Here is a 17,385-nt window from a genome sequence, read left to right as displayed (position 1 = left end):
AATTTTATACTAGGATGTGATTATTTTTTAAATTAAAAAAGAAAAGCTTGAATGTATAACTGAAGAAATGTATTTGCTCATATTTAAATCTAATCTTATGACTCTTAATATCTCATGGTAAAAATCTATACCTTTCTTTAGCTAGGGTTTGATGAAAATATGTATTTTTAGTTCGTTGTTTAAGGGAAAATTCTCTATTATGCTCAAGTAAGTTGGGCTCATTAGCCTCTTTTTCTTGTAAAACCATGCTTAAATTTTGACATCTTCAATTAATAATTCTAAAATTTCTTACTATTGTATCATGCTCTTTCTTTTGCTCTTCATGTTTTTCCTCCAAAAAAAAAAAAGTTGTTGTTTTGCTCTTTTATAATCATAATTATATGCTAAAAATTCTTGCCCAAAGGCTTTAATAAGTTTTTCATGTCCTCTTCTCATGCCTTCATTATTAGTTCTAATATTCCAAAAATTGTCTAAAAGAACTTTTTGTTTATCTACTAATGATGCTTGAGTATTATATTTTAAAGTATAATTTCTAACTTCTTATACTGGAATTCCATTATAATAATAAGCATTTACTACTGGTCTTGCTTGACTACTTATGCTTAATGGATGCTGCTAGAGGATGCTCTAAAATATTGCATACCTATTAATGAATAATACGGGATAAGATGTCTGCTAAAGTATTATCCATACCTTTAATATGCTCAAATATTGGTCTCAATCCATTTCTTGTAATAGAATCAAGAAAATGGACCCATCTTCGAGCTACTTGTTTATTAGTAGTAATTTTATTATAATGAGAAACAATATTATGAAAATTTGTTCTAATAGTAAATATCTCATTATGTAAGAATAATGAAAATACTTCAAGGGAGTTAATGACTTCCTAAAATTTCTAAGTCAATGGCTGGAAGTCTAGCATGTATATCACTAAATTTACCTGATGCATGTCTACAAACTTTTTCTTCAGATTTAAGTTCTTCTTTATGTTTCTTCTGATATAAAATTTCTGCCCATCCTATTGATGATACGTCTATCTCAACTATTTTATAATTATTATATAATGGTAATGCTAAAGGTTTAAGTTGAGTTATATCTTGTTTGATATTTTGAACTAATTTAATATCTTCACTGTTAAAATATTTTTGATCTGTTTTATTGATTTTACTATGCAATGTTGCAATCTTTCTTCCTAAATCAGGGATAAAACTTCTAGCATAATTTAATAATCCTAAAAATGCTTGTAATTGTTTTTTATCTTCTAATTTATCTGGAAATTCTAACACTTTTTTAGCTATGTGTTCTTGTAATTGTATAGTTCCTGACTTAATATACATACCTAAAAATTCTATGTCTTGTTTTTCAAGCTCTACTTTAGTCATACTTATAACCAGGGCTGGGCATTCAAATCAGTAACCCGGTCAGACCGCCCAAACCAAACCGAAATATATGGTTCGGTATACAGTTTGCAATATTCAAAACCACGGTTTAACCAAACCAAACCGATGGTATTAAAAAAATATTATATATAACATTATTATAAGAAGGCTTATTATCACAAAACGTCCCTAAGGTTTACGAAACTATCAGATTGCATCCTTAATGTTTTTTTTTGTCATTCGTGGTTCTCAAAGTTAGTATGTGTGATCACAAATGGTCCCTGCCATTAGGTTCCGTCAAACACTCCGTTAGTTTGCTGACGTGGCATATAAATATATCACAAAACATCCCTAAGGTTCATGCACCTATCACAAATGGTCCCTGCGAAATTTTTTAATTTTTTAATTTAAAATGCATCAAATTTTGGTTTTCTTTTTAAAAAATTTTGAATTTTAAATGCATGTGACACTATATTATTGTAGATGTGTGCTCCATATATATGCCACATCAACAAACTAATGGATTTTTAAAAAAATAATTTAAAATTCATAAAATTTAAAAATGAAAAAACTAAGGGTTTAGGGTTCATAAATGGTCCTTAAGATTAAAATCCTTCTATAAATGGTTTTTTCATTTATAAATTATTTAAAAAAGAAAACTAAAATTTTATGAATTTTAAATTAAAAAATTAAAAAATTAAAAAATTTCGTAGGGACCATTTGTGATAGGTGTGTGAACCTCATGGATGTTTTGTGATATATATATATATGCCACATCAGCAAACTAACGGAACCTAATGGCAGGGACCATTTGTGATCGCACATACTAACCTTGAGGACCATGAGTGACACAAAAAAATATTAAGGATGCAATCTGATAGTTTCGTAAACCTTAGGGACGTTTTGTGATATTAAGCCTTAAATATATATATATATATATATATATAATACATAGTTTCAATCTTTTCTTTTTCCTCTCTCTCCATCTTTCCGTTTGTCTTGTCTCCATTAGTCCCTCTCTCTCTATTTTTTTTTCTCCTTCTTCTTACGTCTGTCTTCACTCCCTTTTTTTTTTCTTTCCCTTTTTCTTCTTCTTTTTCTTCTTCTCTCTCTTTTCTTTTTCTCCTCTTCTCTTCTTCTTCTTCTTCTCCATCTCTCCCTTTTTTTTTCTTCTCCTTTCCATCTCTCCCTCTCTCCATCACTTTTATTTCTTCTCTTTCTCTCTCTCTTTCTCTCTCTCTCTCTCTCTCTCTCTCTCTCTCTCTCTCTCTCTCTCTCTCTCTCTCTCTCTCTCTCTCTCTCTCTCAGAAAGCCAAAAAACCCAAACCGAACCAAACCAACCCACCAAGTCCAATTAACCGAAGTGCTCAGTTTTCATCAATTATGGTTTGGTTTCTGTTTCCAAAATAGCCAAACTGAGGCCTATGGTTCGGTGTTTGGATTGAACCCAAAATCGAACCAACCCAGACCAAACTCACCCCTACTTATGACTATACCATTGTCAGTAAGTTCTTACAAAATAATCTCTAAGTGCTTTCTATGTTCATTTTTACTTTTACTATGAACAAGTATATCATCTACATATACAAAAATTATCATACTTCTTAAAAATTTGATCCATCTTTCTTTGAAAGATGGTGCATTTTTTCTAATCCAAATGGCATTACAAGCCATTCAAAATGTACTTCTGGACAAGTGAATGTTGTCCATTGAATTGATTATTCTGCTAATCCAATTTGCCAAAATCCTAATTTACAATCAAATTTACTAAAATATTTACTTTCTTGAATTTTATTCATAAGTTCATCTTTATTTGTTAATTTATAACTATCTTCATAAGTATTATAATTTGATCTCCTATAATTATACACTATTCTGGCTTAACCTCTTTTAAGCTTTGAGTATTTTCTAACTATAAAGGCTGATGATCTATGCCTAAATTTTGAAGGTCTAATTACTTTTAAGTATAATAGTTCTTTTATTTGTTGTTCAAATTTTTGCTTATCTAACAAGTTACATGGCATATCTGCTATTTTATTTGTTAAGTCTGGATTAATAATGTCTAATTTTGCTAATATCTTATTCTTATTCCAATGTAATTGGGGATCTTCTCCTATAATTCTAGTTTGTTAAGCTAATTGTAATAATTCTTCTAAGGTCTTTGGTCTATCTATTTGCATAATCTCTAAAGACTCTATTTCTCCTACAATTGGATACTCATGGTCAAATATTATATCATCATATTCTAAATTATTTTGTTCATCTATCTTTTGTTCATTTATTTCTTCTATATTATAGTGTTTAAAATTTTGTTCTTCTATGTTAATACTATTGTAAGACTCTAATATATTACTTTGATTAGTTGTGGTTATGTTTTTCTCAAAAAATGTAATATCTAGAGGTGTATATAAAAATCCTCATTGTAAACTTTTTAAGAAATTTAATCCTAAGATAAAGGGATGTGATCCTACTGGGGATATAAAGGTTAAGGGTAAATTAAATTGTTGTCTTTCTATCCTAATTGGTATATTATTAATACAATGTGTTAAATATATAGGTCTTGTATCAAACAATATTATTCTTATTGGTCTAGCTAAGTTTTGCCAAAATTGTTCTCGCACTAACTCTTCTTTTATAACATTTTTTGTGCTTTCTGTATCTATCATAGCTGTTGTTTGAATTTTATTTTCTTTTGACAATTCTAACTCACAATTAATTCTCATTAATGAACTAGACTTTGTTTCTCTATATTGGGGCTATTATTCTTTTGATTATTGTTATCTATTATTTCAGTTGTATTTATTTCTATTGGTCTATTATTATAACAAGGTTTACAATAAACTATTGTCTTAGTGTAATAATTTTCTACCACTATTTTCTTACATTGATTACATTTTTTAGGCCATCCTCAAATTAACATATTTAAATACTTCATGCTTTTTTGGTTCTTCAAACATACACATATATTCATCTAATTCACTATTGGAATTACTAGACTTATCTGATTCTGATTCTGAGTCTAAAGCATTAAAACTACAAATACTTTCATTATCACTTAAATTATCGTCAAGACTATAAATTGATTCTAAGTCTTCATCATCTTCTAATTGAAATTGCTCAATTAATTGTATTTTTTTCTCTAGGTTGCTTTCCTAATTTGGGACACTTAGGTCTAATATGTCCTACTTCACCACAAAGATAACGTTTACATGTACTTTTATTGGGTACTTTATATTTAATCCATGGTTTATTTGTTCGTTTTCTAAATTGTTTTCTTCTTCTAAAAGTTTTTGAAGGGTGAATTCTAAAATTTTTATGTTGTTGTTTATAAGGTCTATATTTTCTATAACTCTTTTTATATAGTTTTTTCTGCTTATATTTTCTATGGCATCCATATTGTTTAGGTAAATCTATATTTTTATAGCTCAATGTAAAATTGTTTTCTAATTTGTCTTTTTGCTTTTATTTGACTATATTTTGATCGTAATATATCACATACATGTTGTATTCTTGCTCTTATGGATACATCTAGTTTCATAGGGTGTTTTTGCCATTCATTCCAAATTCTTTCTCCTATTGGTCCTTTAATTTTTTTTTCATATAAGTATCTAATAAATTAAGATCATCAATTCTGCCAGTTCTACCTAAATACTTGAAAAAGTGTGAAGTATATTCACTAATATATTGTAAATCACAAATAAATTTGTAATTGTTCTAAATTTCTTATGGCTCTATTACTTTGTTCTTGTTCATTTCTACCATAATCTATTATGATCTAAAAATTCATATTTAATTAATTTAACAAAAGCATCTATATTAAACATTTCTTTTGCTGCTTGATGTTCTTTTGGATTTTTAGTTTTCCATGCTTCGAAGTAATCAAAAATCATTCCATCTAAACTATGTTCAAAGTAATCTAACATATCTTTATTATTACTAAAATCTAATATTAATGCATACATCCTTTCCCCATTTTTCTATAGTTTTTTTTCTCAATCTTGTGGGTCTACATTTTCTAAGTTTAATAAATTTCCTACTAAACTAATTTGTTCAATTCCTTTATAAGGGATTCTATTTTTTCTTAGTCCAATTGTTTCTTGTTGAAAAGCATTCCTACCGGTTTCTTCATTATTTTCTCTATATGGTTCATTAGTTTGCCTAAGATTCTGCTGGTTTGTTCTACTTTCCATTAACTATAAATGGTCAGTTGAACTATATTGGTTTTCTGCCGGCATGCATTCTACTTCAATTAACATATTTTGATTTTTTTTGCTCTTAAAATGTGTTCTAATCCTATATTTAAAATTAAGTCTTTCATTTCTTTATTTGACAATCTATGTAATCCTAAATCATAAGTATTATATTTTTCTATATATTTTTCTTCAGTTAAATTATCTATGTCATCTATGAGTTTATCAACTATATTATCAAAATTATGCTTAATCATATTTATTTCTAAGTTATCAAATGACATGTACAGTATTTCTTCTACTTCACTTTCTAAGTCTTCTATATCATTTATTTGTTTATAATTAGTAAATCTTACTATTGCTTCACCTATACGATTTTAAAAAATTTGTGCTTTATTAGGTTGTCTATTTTTTGCTACTTGTAAATTGGGTAAAATCCATTCTGTTCCTTCTAAAAAGCTTTATCTATTGGTTTTGCCTCTATCATATTAACATGTTTACTACTAAAAGTTTGTACTAGATTTTGAAATTCTATGTTAAATTTATAATTATAGTTGTCTGAAACTTTTTATACATACATAAGACTAATACTTACATTTTTGTTTCACCTTTCATATTGTAATTTTTCGTTCTTATGCTAATTTTAATATGTTTACTAAATTCTCTAATATTCATGACATAATTATATATATTCTATGACTGCTAGATTTGTGCTAAGATTTTCTGTTGTAGCTATAGCGGCTTGCTGATGGTTATCCCATCTATTATCATATATATATATATACTAATGCTTTAGTTCCTATTTGTGCTCTTGTGAGTCCAGTTATTCCTATTGTTCCTATATGAATTTATTTATAGTGTGACTTTTTAAGATGCTCTATTGCTGAGTAAATTAAGAGTTACTTCTTTATTTATATAGCTTACTTCATTGACTAATGGTACCTACAATACTATGTTTATTTTCAAATCTTCCTAATTGATATAAATTATATTTATATCAATTAGGAAAATATTGATGTCGATAATTTCGGTCACACTTCAGCAATATTTTGTCAAAATATCCCTATAATATCGAAAATATCGATGTAATGGAAAAAAGAAAAAAAAAAACACAAAGCACACACGCAAAAGGGATTCGAATCCCTGCCATTTCACTCCTCTAATGCCTCAACCACCATGTTACTTATGTTTTTGTGATAATATGATAAAATATGTATATTTATATTGTTTTGTTTTAAACTTTTTTTGACCTTTCCTTTTCACATGAGAATGTGTCTTTGACCTATTCTTTTCAAGTTTCAACTTTTGAACTACTCATCACGTTTCAACTATCGAGCTACTCATCACATTTCAACTTTCATCACTTACTCTACCATTCAACCACTCACCTAACTAATTAGTTGTAGTCCTATTTCTATATAGACAAATAAAATCAAATGGTCTCATGCCGTCCCCTATTTCTTAACATCTCTCCAAAACAAAACATAATGCTCATGTCATTCTCAACATCTATAACCTCAATTTCCCCACAAGTAAAAAAAAAAACTGAACTATAGCATCGTTTCAATTTGATCAATTTTGTTCCTGTAGTTTTCAATTTAAGCAATTCAAGGACAATCTTCAATTTTTGTCAAATTTTTTAAACTTCCGTTACTTGTGAAAGGGCAATTACGTCAAATTATTAAAACATTAATTCCTTTTAAAAATAAACAATGCAAAATAAAATTTAATAATAAAAAAATATCTTCTTCTCCCTCTCTCCCGTCTGCTCCCCCTCCCCTAACTTCACCATCAGCCTACCACCCACCACCCACCACCCACCACCCACCACCACTCCAACCCCACCAAACAAGCCACTGCCCAACACCACCCACCCAACATCCAACCCTTGCCACCCTCCCACCACAAAACTTCTCAATAAACTCCACCTCTTTCTCTTTCTCTCTCTCTCTCTCTTCTCCCAAACCTAGCCCCGACACTCAGGCAGTCACCCACTCCCGACGACCTCCGGATCCCCCTCCCTCGCCCTCTGTCCTAAACCCACCCTCAGCTTCATCAAAATGGTCATCAATCGCAACGGCGAGAACGCCAACGTTCTGAAAATTCCCGGAATTTGCAGCCACTACATGAACGCCATTGAAGAAATACTGGAACACATCAGCAAGAACAGCAAGGATAAAAAGCAACAATAAGCACAATACTTAATGATGACATCTGAAGGTATAGCTCATGAATCCATTACAAATCTATATTTTAAATAATTGTCAATCATTGCAAACCAGACATATCTTTGTCGCACCTATATATAGCAATACTTTTTAAAATATACCTGAAAGTTTTTGGGCTTCAGACTTTGTGAGCTTGGCTGCAAACCTAGAGAAACCATGCCTATGACTGTACACCATTAATTCTGAGGCCAATTCCTTGCTGGGGTGGGGGAGGATGATAGGGGCGGTGGGGTTTGGGTTATCTGGGTATCTTATTTTACTTTTTAAATTTTTTTTTGTTATTTTATTCTTGGGTTTTGGTTACCTTTGTTTTTGGACCGAAATGCCTCTCAACAATTAACCGGTAGTTACCTTATTTTGACAAAAAATTGAAGATTGTCCTTAAATTGCTTTAATTGAAAACTATAGGGACAAAATTGATCAAATTAAAACGATAGAGACTAAAATGGTAAAAGTGTCAAACTACATTACCAAAAACCACTTTTTGCCTTTTTTTTTATAAAAAGAGTACTTCTTGGACTCTAAACATTTGATTATTTTAAAACACTTTATATAGACATTGAAATGATTTGAATATTTCAATCCTAGAAATACCAGATTCGGACGTAAGCGCATGGTCAGAGGTTTGAGTATACTTGTCAGCAGCAACATGAGAATATTTAGTTCTATCTTATAACCTAATGTATTATATTAATATTTTTATTTTCGTGTTTGACTTAACAAGTTAATACGATGAATATTCCTGATTACTTTCTTGTTAATTCTAACTTAGGCTTAAGAAGAGTACGTAGGTCCCTTGAAAAACAGGGGCATATGATTTTTCTTTGTTTGAAATTTATCAACACAGACTTTTCAAAGTCATCAACAAATTAAATGGAAAACAAACCAAAGATGATATCAAACTCTATTTGGTACGGTGGTACATACTTGTCCTTTTTTTATTAAAGAAAATATTATATTTCTTTCATTAAAATCATATGCCTCACACCTCACACCTCACACCGGGGATTACAAGTTTTTCTGGTTTAGCAGGTGTGAGGTTTTATCACAAAAAACTTCGGTGTCATTAATAGTGAAATCACTTATTATGTGGTGTATTTGATTTGGTCAAGTTTTTGATGTGAGATTTCAATATTCTTCAACAATTTAAACAACGGATAATGTTAAACCGTATTTTGTGGCTGGGAAATACATATAATGGTGCAAGAATTATGGTTGATGTTGTGCTATAATTTTTTCACTGTTAATTAATTTCTACAAAAATTCCTTGACGTCCATGGATCAATATAAATTCTCAATTTTGAATTTGTCAAGGCTGCCTGGTAACTTATTAAATTTGTCCTCTTTCTGTTGATATATAAGGCTCTATATGCATGTTAAATTAAGAGAGCTAGGAAAGGAAATAAGAAACTAATTAACATGGTTAAGGCACAAAGCTCCTCCTACTTTGTGATCTTGGCACTTTCTATAGCTGTTAATCTGTTATTGGTTTTCCAATTCTGTGTGGATGGAGAGTGGAGGCTCACTTGGAGTAAAAGAGCAGCAGAAGAAGCTGAGCGTGTGGCAGCCATTTCTTGCTCAGGCCATGGAAGTGCCTATTTGGATGGGTTGGTTCTTGATGGAAAGGAACCAGTTTGTGAGTGTAATTCTTGCTATGAAGGCCCAGATTGCTCTGAGTTTGTAACTGGATGTGCAGCAAATGCTGACAGGTTTCCCCCTATCCGTCGCTCTCATGCATGAAAGATTTTTATTATACATATATTCATGTTGCTTTTTTGGCAGTGGAGACCCGTATTTCTTGCAGCCATTTTGGATGCAACATGCAGCCCAAAGTGCAGTTTTAGTAGCAGGGTGGCATCGGATGGGATATAGCTACGCTGATGGCTCTTACATCTCAGCAGTGCTAGAGGAGCACATCCGTCAATTGCATTCCACTGTGGGAAATGCAGTAACTCAAGGAAGATACATTGTGTTTGGTGCTGGCTCAACCCAACTTCTCAATGCTGCAGTTCATGCATTGTCTTCTGATAATTCTTCCAACTCCTCCTCACCTGCAAGTGTTGTAGCTTCAATTCCTTATTACAGGGTTCGATCTCTTATTACTTCTGAATTTGGCTTTATAATTTCCTTGCAGCTTATAATCAGTTAGTGCCTACAAATAGTTCTGCTAATTGCTTAGAATCCCATATGCATGATTAACTTTTCTAACAAAATTTAATTTTGCTGTCCAAAATTTACAGCTTTACAAAACGCAAACGGAATTTTTTCGATCATTGGACTATAGGTTTGAAGGAGACACATCCTCATTGCTTAACATTTCAGAAGCTGGCAAAGTTATCGAGTTTGTAACCTCACCAAACAATCCTGATGGAAAGCTGAATAAGGCAGTTCTTCATGGCCCCAACTCCTCTGCAATTTATGATCGGGTCTATTACTGGCCACATTTTACAGCAATTCCGAATCCAGCTGATGATGATCTTATGGTATTTACACTTTCCAAACTCACTGGTCATGCTGGTACTAGATTCGGGTAAGTAACAACCACACATTATTGCACTTCTTTAGACTTTTCCAATTAGATATTTTTTTATGGTGGCCGGGTTTCTTTCATGTTGATGTCACGCATTACGTAACATATTCTATTAATACATGATGTAACCCCAACAAATCAGAGTAGTTAATTTGCGACCCAATCGAACTTAACCGTCCAATATTAATTTTATTATCTTTTTGACACTCTTGAAACTTTTGTATTTGTTATCGTCATATACTATATATAATCTTTCATCCCATACGTCGTTGATATCAACCATTTAATAATACAAGAAACTAAAATGCTTAGCCTACTTAAATTTTATATAACTCGTTCTGATATCATGTAAGAAGTTAAGGTTCCACCCGAAAACCAATTGGCAATTCAAGGAGTGGCCAAACGCCTTCTATATGCTAAAGTTTCTTAACTTTTCAATTGTGGGACATTTCACCTTCACATTCTTTCTTCGATATATTTTCGCTCTATCTTCAACAGAATAAAATTTTGGAAAAAATAAAAGAACATGTTATCAACTAGCAGTGGATATCACCCACTTCACTAACTACTATTGTTGCGGCCTTGTGCAGATGGGCAGTGATAAAGAACGAGTCTGTGTACCAAAAAATGACGGAGTATATGAGTTCAAGTAGCATGGGTGTTTCTCGAGATGCTCAGCTAAGAGCTTTGAAGCTTATCAATGTGGTGCTTGAAACTAGAGGCAAGCAAATCTTTGAATTTGGATACCACACCATGAGGAATCGCTGGGAAAGCTTGAGCAAAACCTTGTCTTTGTCAAACCGCTTTTCTCTGCAGAAACTTGGGCCACGATATTGCACTTATTTTCAGAAAATTAGAGGACCCTCACCAGGTAATGTCTCCACTAATTCAAGAATATTTTCTTTGTCAATAGATGAGTACAAAATGTCGATTATACCCCCTTTGAGTTCGATAAGATTAATAAAGATTTTTTTTAATAAAAACAAAAGTAGTTTAATCATTCAATTCACTATTCACATATATTTTCTTTGTCACCGTCTACCTTTTCTCTTTATGCAATTTCTTCCAAGTGGAACTTTGACCGCATGCTTAAGCAAAAAGAATGAAAAACAAAATATTACTTTCATCACTTGAATGATTATGCATGTGGAATATTATGTACATTAGTTCAATAATTCAATTCACTATTCACACACATTTTTTCTGTTCCACAAGCTATATTGTCTCTTTATGCAATTTCTTCCATGTGGAACTTTCATCGCATGCCTAAGCAAAAAGAGGAACTTTACTTTCATCATACATGCATTGCATTTGTGGGGAAGTAATTTTTACACTCTCATTTTGTACCCTTACATTCTTTAATTGTTCTTATGTTTTGGTTCTCATTTTGTTCACCCCATTACCATCAAAAAAACTTGAATGAAACGGGAATAACATTGTTTTGCTATCTTCGGCCAATCACACAATCGACCACGTGGAAAAATTATCACGCATAGCATACCGTGATTGACTGGTTATAGCAAAATAGTGATGTCCCCGTTTCATATAAGTGTTTCTCTATTATTACAGTACTAAAATAAGAGGGGAAAAGCAAATGGACAAAATAAGAGTGCACCCCTAACTTAATAGACTTAGTCGAGAGAGTACCATACATTGGTTATGGGAAATAAAAACCCCAAAATGCAGCCCAAATTTCTTCTCATAATAAATGTTATTATATTATATTTTCGAAGTGCGAACCTTCCGTGCCCTAGCTAATTTGTACCAATTTTAATCTCATGGCAGCATATGCGTGGGTGAAGTGTGAGAGGGAAGAGGATACAGATTGCTCTGAAGTCCTCCAAGCAGCCAATGTTATTGGGCGTAGCGGAAGCATATTTTCAGCTGAAGACCGCTATGTACGTCTCAGCCTCATAAGGAGCCAAGATGACTTTGATATATTGATTCAGCGACTAAACCAGTTGGTCTCAGAAGAAAGACAGCAGCAAAACCATGCAAACAATTTCTTGCAGCTCAAGAAGCCTCTGATGAGCACCTTAAGAAGGGGTCTTGTCTATTAATAATTATAAACTTTACATTCTATCAAATTAATAAGAAAATTCCACCATATATTTGCATGTGTACATATTATTAAATTGAATAATTTTCAACTTTATGTACACTCATCGTCTGTTTTTTCTTTTTAACATTCTATAAAATTGAATAAATTGTGGAGTTCATATGTTATTTGGTATTTTTAGTCTAAGTGGTTGTGGTTCTGAGATGCATAATGAATACTTCACCCTGTGGAAGGTGTTTGAGCAAATTTCCACTCGGGAAATATTTGCTAAAATATGAATACGGGTTTTCAATATGTTCAGATGATTTATTCTTCTCCATAAGGAGGTATATATAAGAGTTTACAAGAGTGCTATACAAGGAATTAGATACAGGAAAGAATTAGGAAAGTATCTCCTAATTATACAAAGATTTATCAATTATATAAAATAGGAAAGTAAATCTCTTAATTAATCAAGGAAATAAATCTCCTTGATTAATTAGGAGACTCACGTCAACACTCCTCCTCAAGTTGGTGCATATACGTCACCAATGCCCAACTTGGTAAGTGAGTCATGAAATACTCTTCCACAAACAGCTTTGGTTAAGATATCTGCCAATTGATCTTCTGATTTTACGAATGGTAGGCGAATGATCTTCTTCTCAATTTTTTCCTTGATAAAATGTCTATCCACCTCAACATGTTTAGTTCGATCATGTTGAACTGGATTATGGGCAATATCGATGGCTGACTTGTTATCACAATGTAACTCCATTGGTTTCTCTGGCTTGAAACCCAATTCTGTCAACAATCTTCTGATCCATAGTAATTCACAAACTCCGTGAGCCATTCCTCGATACTCTGCTTCAGCACTAGACCGAGAAACCACATTTTGTTTCTTACTCCGCCAAGTGACTAGGTTACCTCCCACAAACGTGAAGTAACCTGAAGTAGAGCGTCTATCAGTAATAGAGCCAGCCCAATCAGCATCTGTATATCCCACAACTTCGAGATCTCTATTTTTTGAGAACATTAATCCTCTCCCAGGTGCTGACTTTAAGTATCTTAAGATCCGATCAACTGCATTCCTATGTGACACACTGGGTGAATGCATAAACTGACTAACCACACTCACAGCATATGCAATATCTGGTCTTGTGTGGGCTAAATATATCAACCTTCCAACAAGGAGTTGGTACTGTTCCTTATTAGTTGGTTCTTGATCCATGTCTTCACATAACTTGTGATGTATCAGGAGGTTTGCATCCAAGCATTCCTGTTTCAGTGAGTAGATCTAATACATACTTCCTTTGAGATAGACATATACCAGTTGTGGATCTGGCTACTTCAATTCCTAGAAAATACTTCAGATCACCTAAATCCTTCATCTCAAATTCCTAAGACAAATACTTCTGCAGTTTTATTTGCTCTCCTGTGTCGTTTCCAGTTACGACTATATCATCCACATACACAATTAATGCAGTAAGGTTTCTTCCATCACGCTTCAAGAATAAGGTGTGATCTGCATTACTCTGTATATATCCAAAATTCTTCATGGATTTAGTGAATCTGCCAAACCATGCTCTGGGGGATTGCTTCAACCCATACAGTGACTTTCTGAGTTTGCAAACTTGATTCTCCTTGTCACGGGCTAAGTTACATCCTAGTGGTAAGTCCATATATACTTCTTCTTCCAAGTCTCCATGTAAGAATGCATTTTTTACATCAAACTGATGTAATGGCCAATCGAGATTTGCTGCTAGAGACAGAAGGACTCTGATAGTTTTGATCTTGGCTACTGGGGCAAAGGTCTCTTGGTAGTCTATCCCATATCTTTGTGTGTATCCCTTCGCCACCAATCTAGCTTTATATCTTTCAATGGATCCATCTGCTTTGAGTTTCACAGTATAAATCCACCGGCATCCCACTGTCTTCTTTCCATGGGGTAATGGCCCGAGTTCCCATGTGCCATTCTTCTGGAGAGCTCGCATTTCTTCATTCATGGCTTCTTTCCATTTTGGGTCTTCTAGTGCTTCGGTTACACTATTGGGAACAGGTATGTCGGCTAACTGCTTCACAAAGTGTACCCATGTACCCGTGACTCAGATAATCTGGTGAGGGATACATAATTGTTGATGAGATATTTCCCCTTTGCATTAAGATCTGCTTCGTAGTGAACTGGGGGTTTACCACGATTCTTCCTTTTTGGAATCTGATATGTAGGCTCTGCGCCTTCTGAAATGCAATCAGTTATTTCATTAATGTTATCAGTTTCAGGTAGAGAAGTTACCTGAATGACGTCCTCAGCAGGTGATTGGTGTGGTACTGGAGCTGAAGAATTCTCCGGAGCAGGCACAAACTCTTCAATTCTCTCCTCCTGAGTGTGATGGCTGGGATCGGACTGAAGCGGAACAATTTCAGAAAAAACTGGGAGGAGCGACCGGTCGTTAGGGTCAGGCGACCGGTCGCTTTCAGGCAGAGTCGTGGTCGTGCGTTGCGATGTGCGTGGCGACTGGTCGTGAGAGGCATGCGACCGGTCGCTTTCAGGCAGAGTCATTGACGGGCGTGGAGACCGGTCGTTAGAGGCATGCGACCGGTTGCTTTCAGGCAGAGTCGTTTGCGACCGGTCATGTTCATCTGGCGACTGGTCGTTTTCGTTGGGCGACCGGTCGCACTGGAACGAATCTGGAAAAAAGGCTGAAGGGAAAATTTCTGAATTTGGAGAAGTGTCTGCCTGTGCATCTGAAAAATAGATCTCGTGTTCCCGGAATACAACATCCATCGAAGCATAAACCTTCTGATTAGGAGGATGATAACACCTGTAACCTTTCTGATGAGGTGCATAACCAATGAAAACACACTTGTCGGCGCGGGGATCCAATTTGCTGCGTTGATGATCATGTAAGTGGACAAACACCACACAACCAAAAATGCGGGGTTCCAGGTTTTGGGTTGCAGGTATTTGGGTATGGTGGTGGAGTGTTTGAAGGGGGTGTTGAACTGGAGGATACTGGAGGGAATCCGATTTATAAGGTATGCTGCAGAGAGGACGACCTCTCCCCAAAAAGACCGAGGCATATTTGCACCAAAGAGTGAGGCACGAACTACTTCCAATAAGTGTCTATTCTTTCATTCTGCCACACCATTCTGTTGAGGAGTGTAAGGACATGAGCGTTGATGTATGATGCCATGATTTTGAAAGAACTGATTTAGATCATGGTTGAGAAATTCTCCGCCATTATCGGAATGAAGAATCTGAATTCGAGTATGAAATTGAGTCTCTACCATGTGATAGAACTGTTGAAATTTGGAACTGACTTCCCCTTTGGTTTGGAGAAGGGAAACCCAAGTCATACGTGTGCAATCATCGATAAACGTGACAAACCATCGAGCGCCCCCTGGAGTGGGAATTCTAGCCGGGCCCCAAACATCAGAATGAACAAGAGAAAAGGGAACCAGACTTTTAGCTGAGCGTAAGGGAAAAGGAACACGATGGCTCTTGGCCAGTTCACAGATGTCACACTGAAAACTGGAAATATCCAACTTTGAAAATAAGGAAGGAAATAGCTTCTGTAAGTATCCAAACGAAGCATGTCCAAGATGGCGATGCCATAACCATACTTTGGAAGTGTGCTTTTCAACACTCACACCCCCAATTTTGTAAGCTTGATTGAGGCTGGCTTCACTGTCAGAAGCCAAGTCCAGATAGTAGAGTTTGCCCCTCCTAGTACCACAACCAATCGTCTTGCTGCTGAGAATGTCCTGAAAAACACAATGAGTAGGCCAAAAATTTACAGTACAATTCAAAGCCGTAGTAATTTGGGCAATAGACAAGAGATTATGATGTAAGGATGGAACAATCAACACAGAATCCAAAGTGAGGGAGTCATAGAGAGAGAGGGAACCTTCCCCAATTACTGTGGAGGGGGTACCATTGGCATTAGACACCACCGATTGAGAAGACGGTGTATGAGTGTAAATTTGTCCAGGATCAAAGGTCATGTGATCAGTGGCTCCGGTGTCAATGACCCATGTGTGTTTCTTTGAAGAACTATGCAAAACATAACCTGGGGAACCAGTAGTGGCAATTGTGGAGGAAGAGACGATATCCATTGTAGCGGGATGATTGAAGAATACAAGGAAAAATGTTTAGGGTTTCGGGTTTGTGTGTAGGGTTTCGGGTTTGTGTTTAGGGTTACGGGGTTGTGTTAAGGGTCTCGGGATTCAGGATACGAGGATACGGCTCCATTTTTCAAGGAATTCAAGAGGAGGGATTCGATACGAGGAATTCGATACGAGGGATTCGATACGAGGACTTCGATACGAGGGATTTAGAGACAACCTAGGATCGATTGCTATGATACCATGCTAAAATATGAATACGGGTTTTCAATATGTTCAGATGATTTATTCTTCTCCATAAGGAGGTATATATAAGAGTTTACAAGAGTGCTATACAAGGAATTAGATACAGGAAAGAATTAGGAAAGTATCTCCTAATTATACAAAGATTTATCAATTATATAAAATAGGAAAGTAAATCCCTTAATTAATCAAGGAAATAAATCTCCTGGATTAATTAGGAGACTCACGTCAACAATATTCGCGGGTTGATTCTTCACTATTCGAATTTTTCTCTCTCCTCTTCCTTGATCCCTGCGAAAAAGACCGGAGTAAATAGACTAGACCCGAGGGGTAATCTGTACAAAAAGGAGCCACTACTACAAAAAACACTTTGCGCGACGAAATTTTGGTCGCGCAAAACTCGTAAAGAAAGGGTTTGCGCGACGGTGAAAATTCTTCGTCGCACAAAGCCACTTTGCGCGACGAAGGATAACAACTTGGGCGATGAATCATGACGACTTTGCGCGACGAAAATAACAACTTTGCGCGACGAATATTAATTACTTCACGCGACGAATATTAATTACTTTACGCGACGAATATTATCTACTTTGCGCGACGAATAATATCTCCTTTGCGTGACGAAAGTTAATGTCGCGCAAAGGTTTGCGCGACG

At 34.6% G+C, this 17,385-nt stretch overlaps 1 protein-coding gene and 1 long non-coding RNA gene across 3 annotated transcripts; one reads left to right on the top strand and one right to left on the bottom strand.

Moving 5' to 3' along the window:
* Window positions 1–7,612: 7,612 nt before the first annotated feature.
* On the bottom strand, window positions 7,613–8,052 carry LOC110750698 (uncharacterized). Its single transcript, XR_015826508.1, has 2 exons — window positions 7,899–8,052; window positions 7,613–7,716 (listed from the first exon to the last, which is right to left on the bottom strand). It is a non-coding gene; the product is annotated as an uncharacterized LOC110750698 (long non-coding RNA).
* Window positions 7,649–12,560, top strand: LOC110750697 (tryptophan aminotransferase-related protein 4-like). Of its 2 annotated transcripts, XM_021951055.2 has the most exons (6): window positions 7,649–7,789; window positions 9,311–9,506; window positions 9,580–9,883; window positions 10,038–10,327; window positions 10,918–11,198; window positions 12,113–12,560. In XM_021951055.2, exons 1-6 carry the CDS (start codon window positions 7,774–7,776, stop codon window positions 12,385–12,387), a joined length of 1,362 nt encoding a protein of 453 aa, XP_021806747.2. In that variant the 5' UTR covers window positions 7,649–7,773; the 3' UTR covers window positions 12,388–12,560. The 2 variants fall into 2 exon arrangements, with proteins under 2 accessions (XP_021806747.2, XP_021806746.2); XM_021951054.2 differs by lacking the exon at window positions 7,649–7,789 and having other exon boundaries at window positions 8,076–9,506.
* Window positions 12,561–17,385: the final 4,825 nt, after the last annotated feature.

This window comes from Prunus avium, chromosome 8 (genome assembly GCF_965620075.1).
Source record: "Prunus avium chromosome 8, drPruAviu1.hap1.1, whole genome shotgun sequence".
Lineage (NCBI taxonomy): Eukaryota > Viridiplantae > Streptophyta > Magnoliopsida > Rosales > Rosaceae > Prunus > Prunus avium.
Note: the sequence above shows the minus strand (reverse complement) of the source record. Positions and strands in the feature narration are given on the sequence as shown.

What these genes read in the sequence shown, in the direction of transcription:
- LOC110750697 (XM_021951054.2), top strand. Translation starts at nt 9,217, where the DNA reads ATGGTTAAGGCACAAAGCTCCTCCTACTTTGTGATCTTGGCACTTTCT. An exon ending in TGTGCAGCAAATGCTGACAG is followed by an intron (nt 9,507 to 9,579) that starts GTTTCCCCCTAT and finishes CTTTTTTGGCAG; the next exon opens with TGGAGACCCGTATTTCTTGC. An exon ending in CTTCAATTCCTTATTACAGG is followed by an intron (nt 9,884 to 10,037) that starts GTTCGATCTCTT and finishes CAAAATTTACAG; the next exon opens with CTTTACAAAACGCAAACGGA.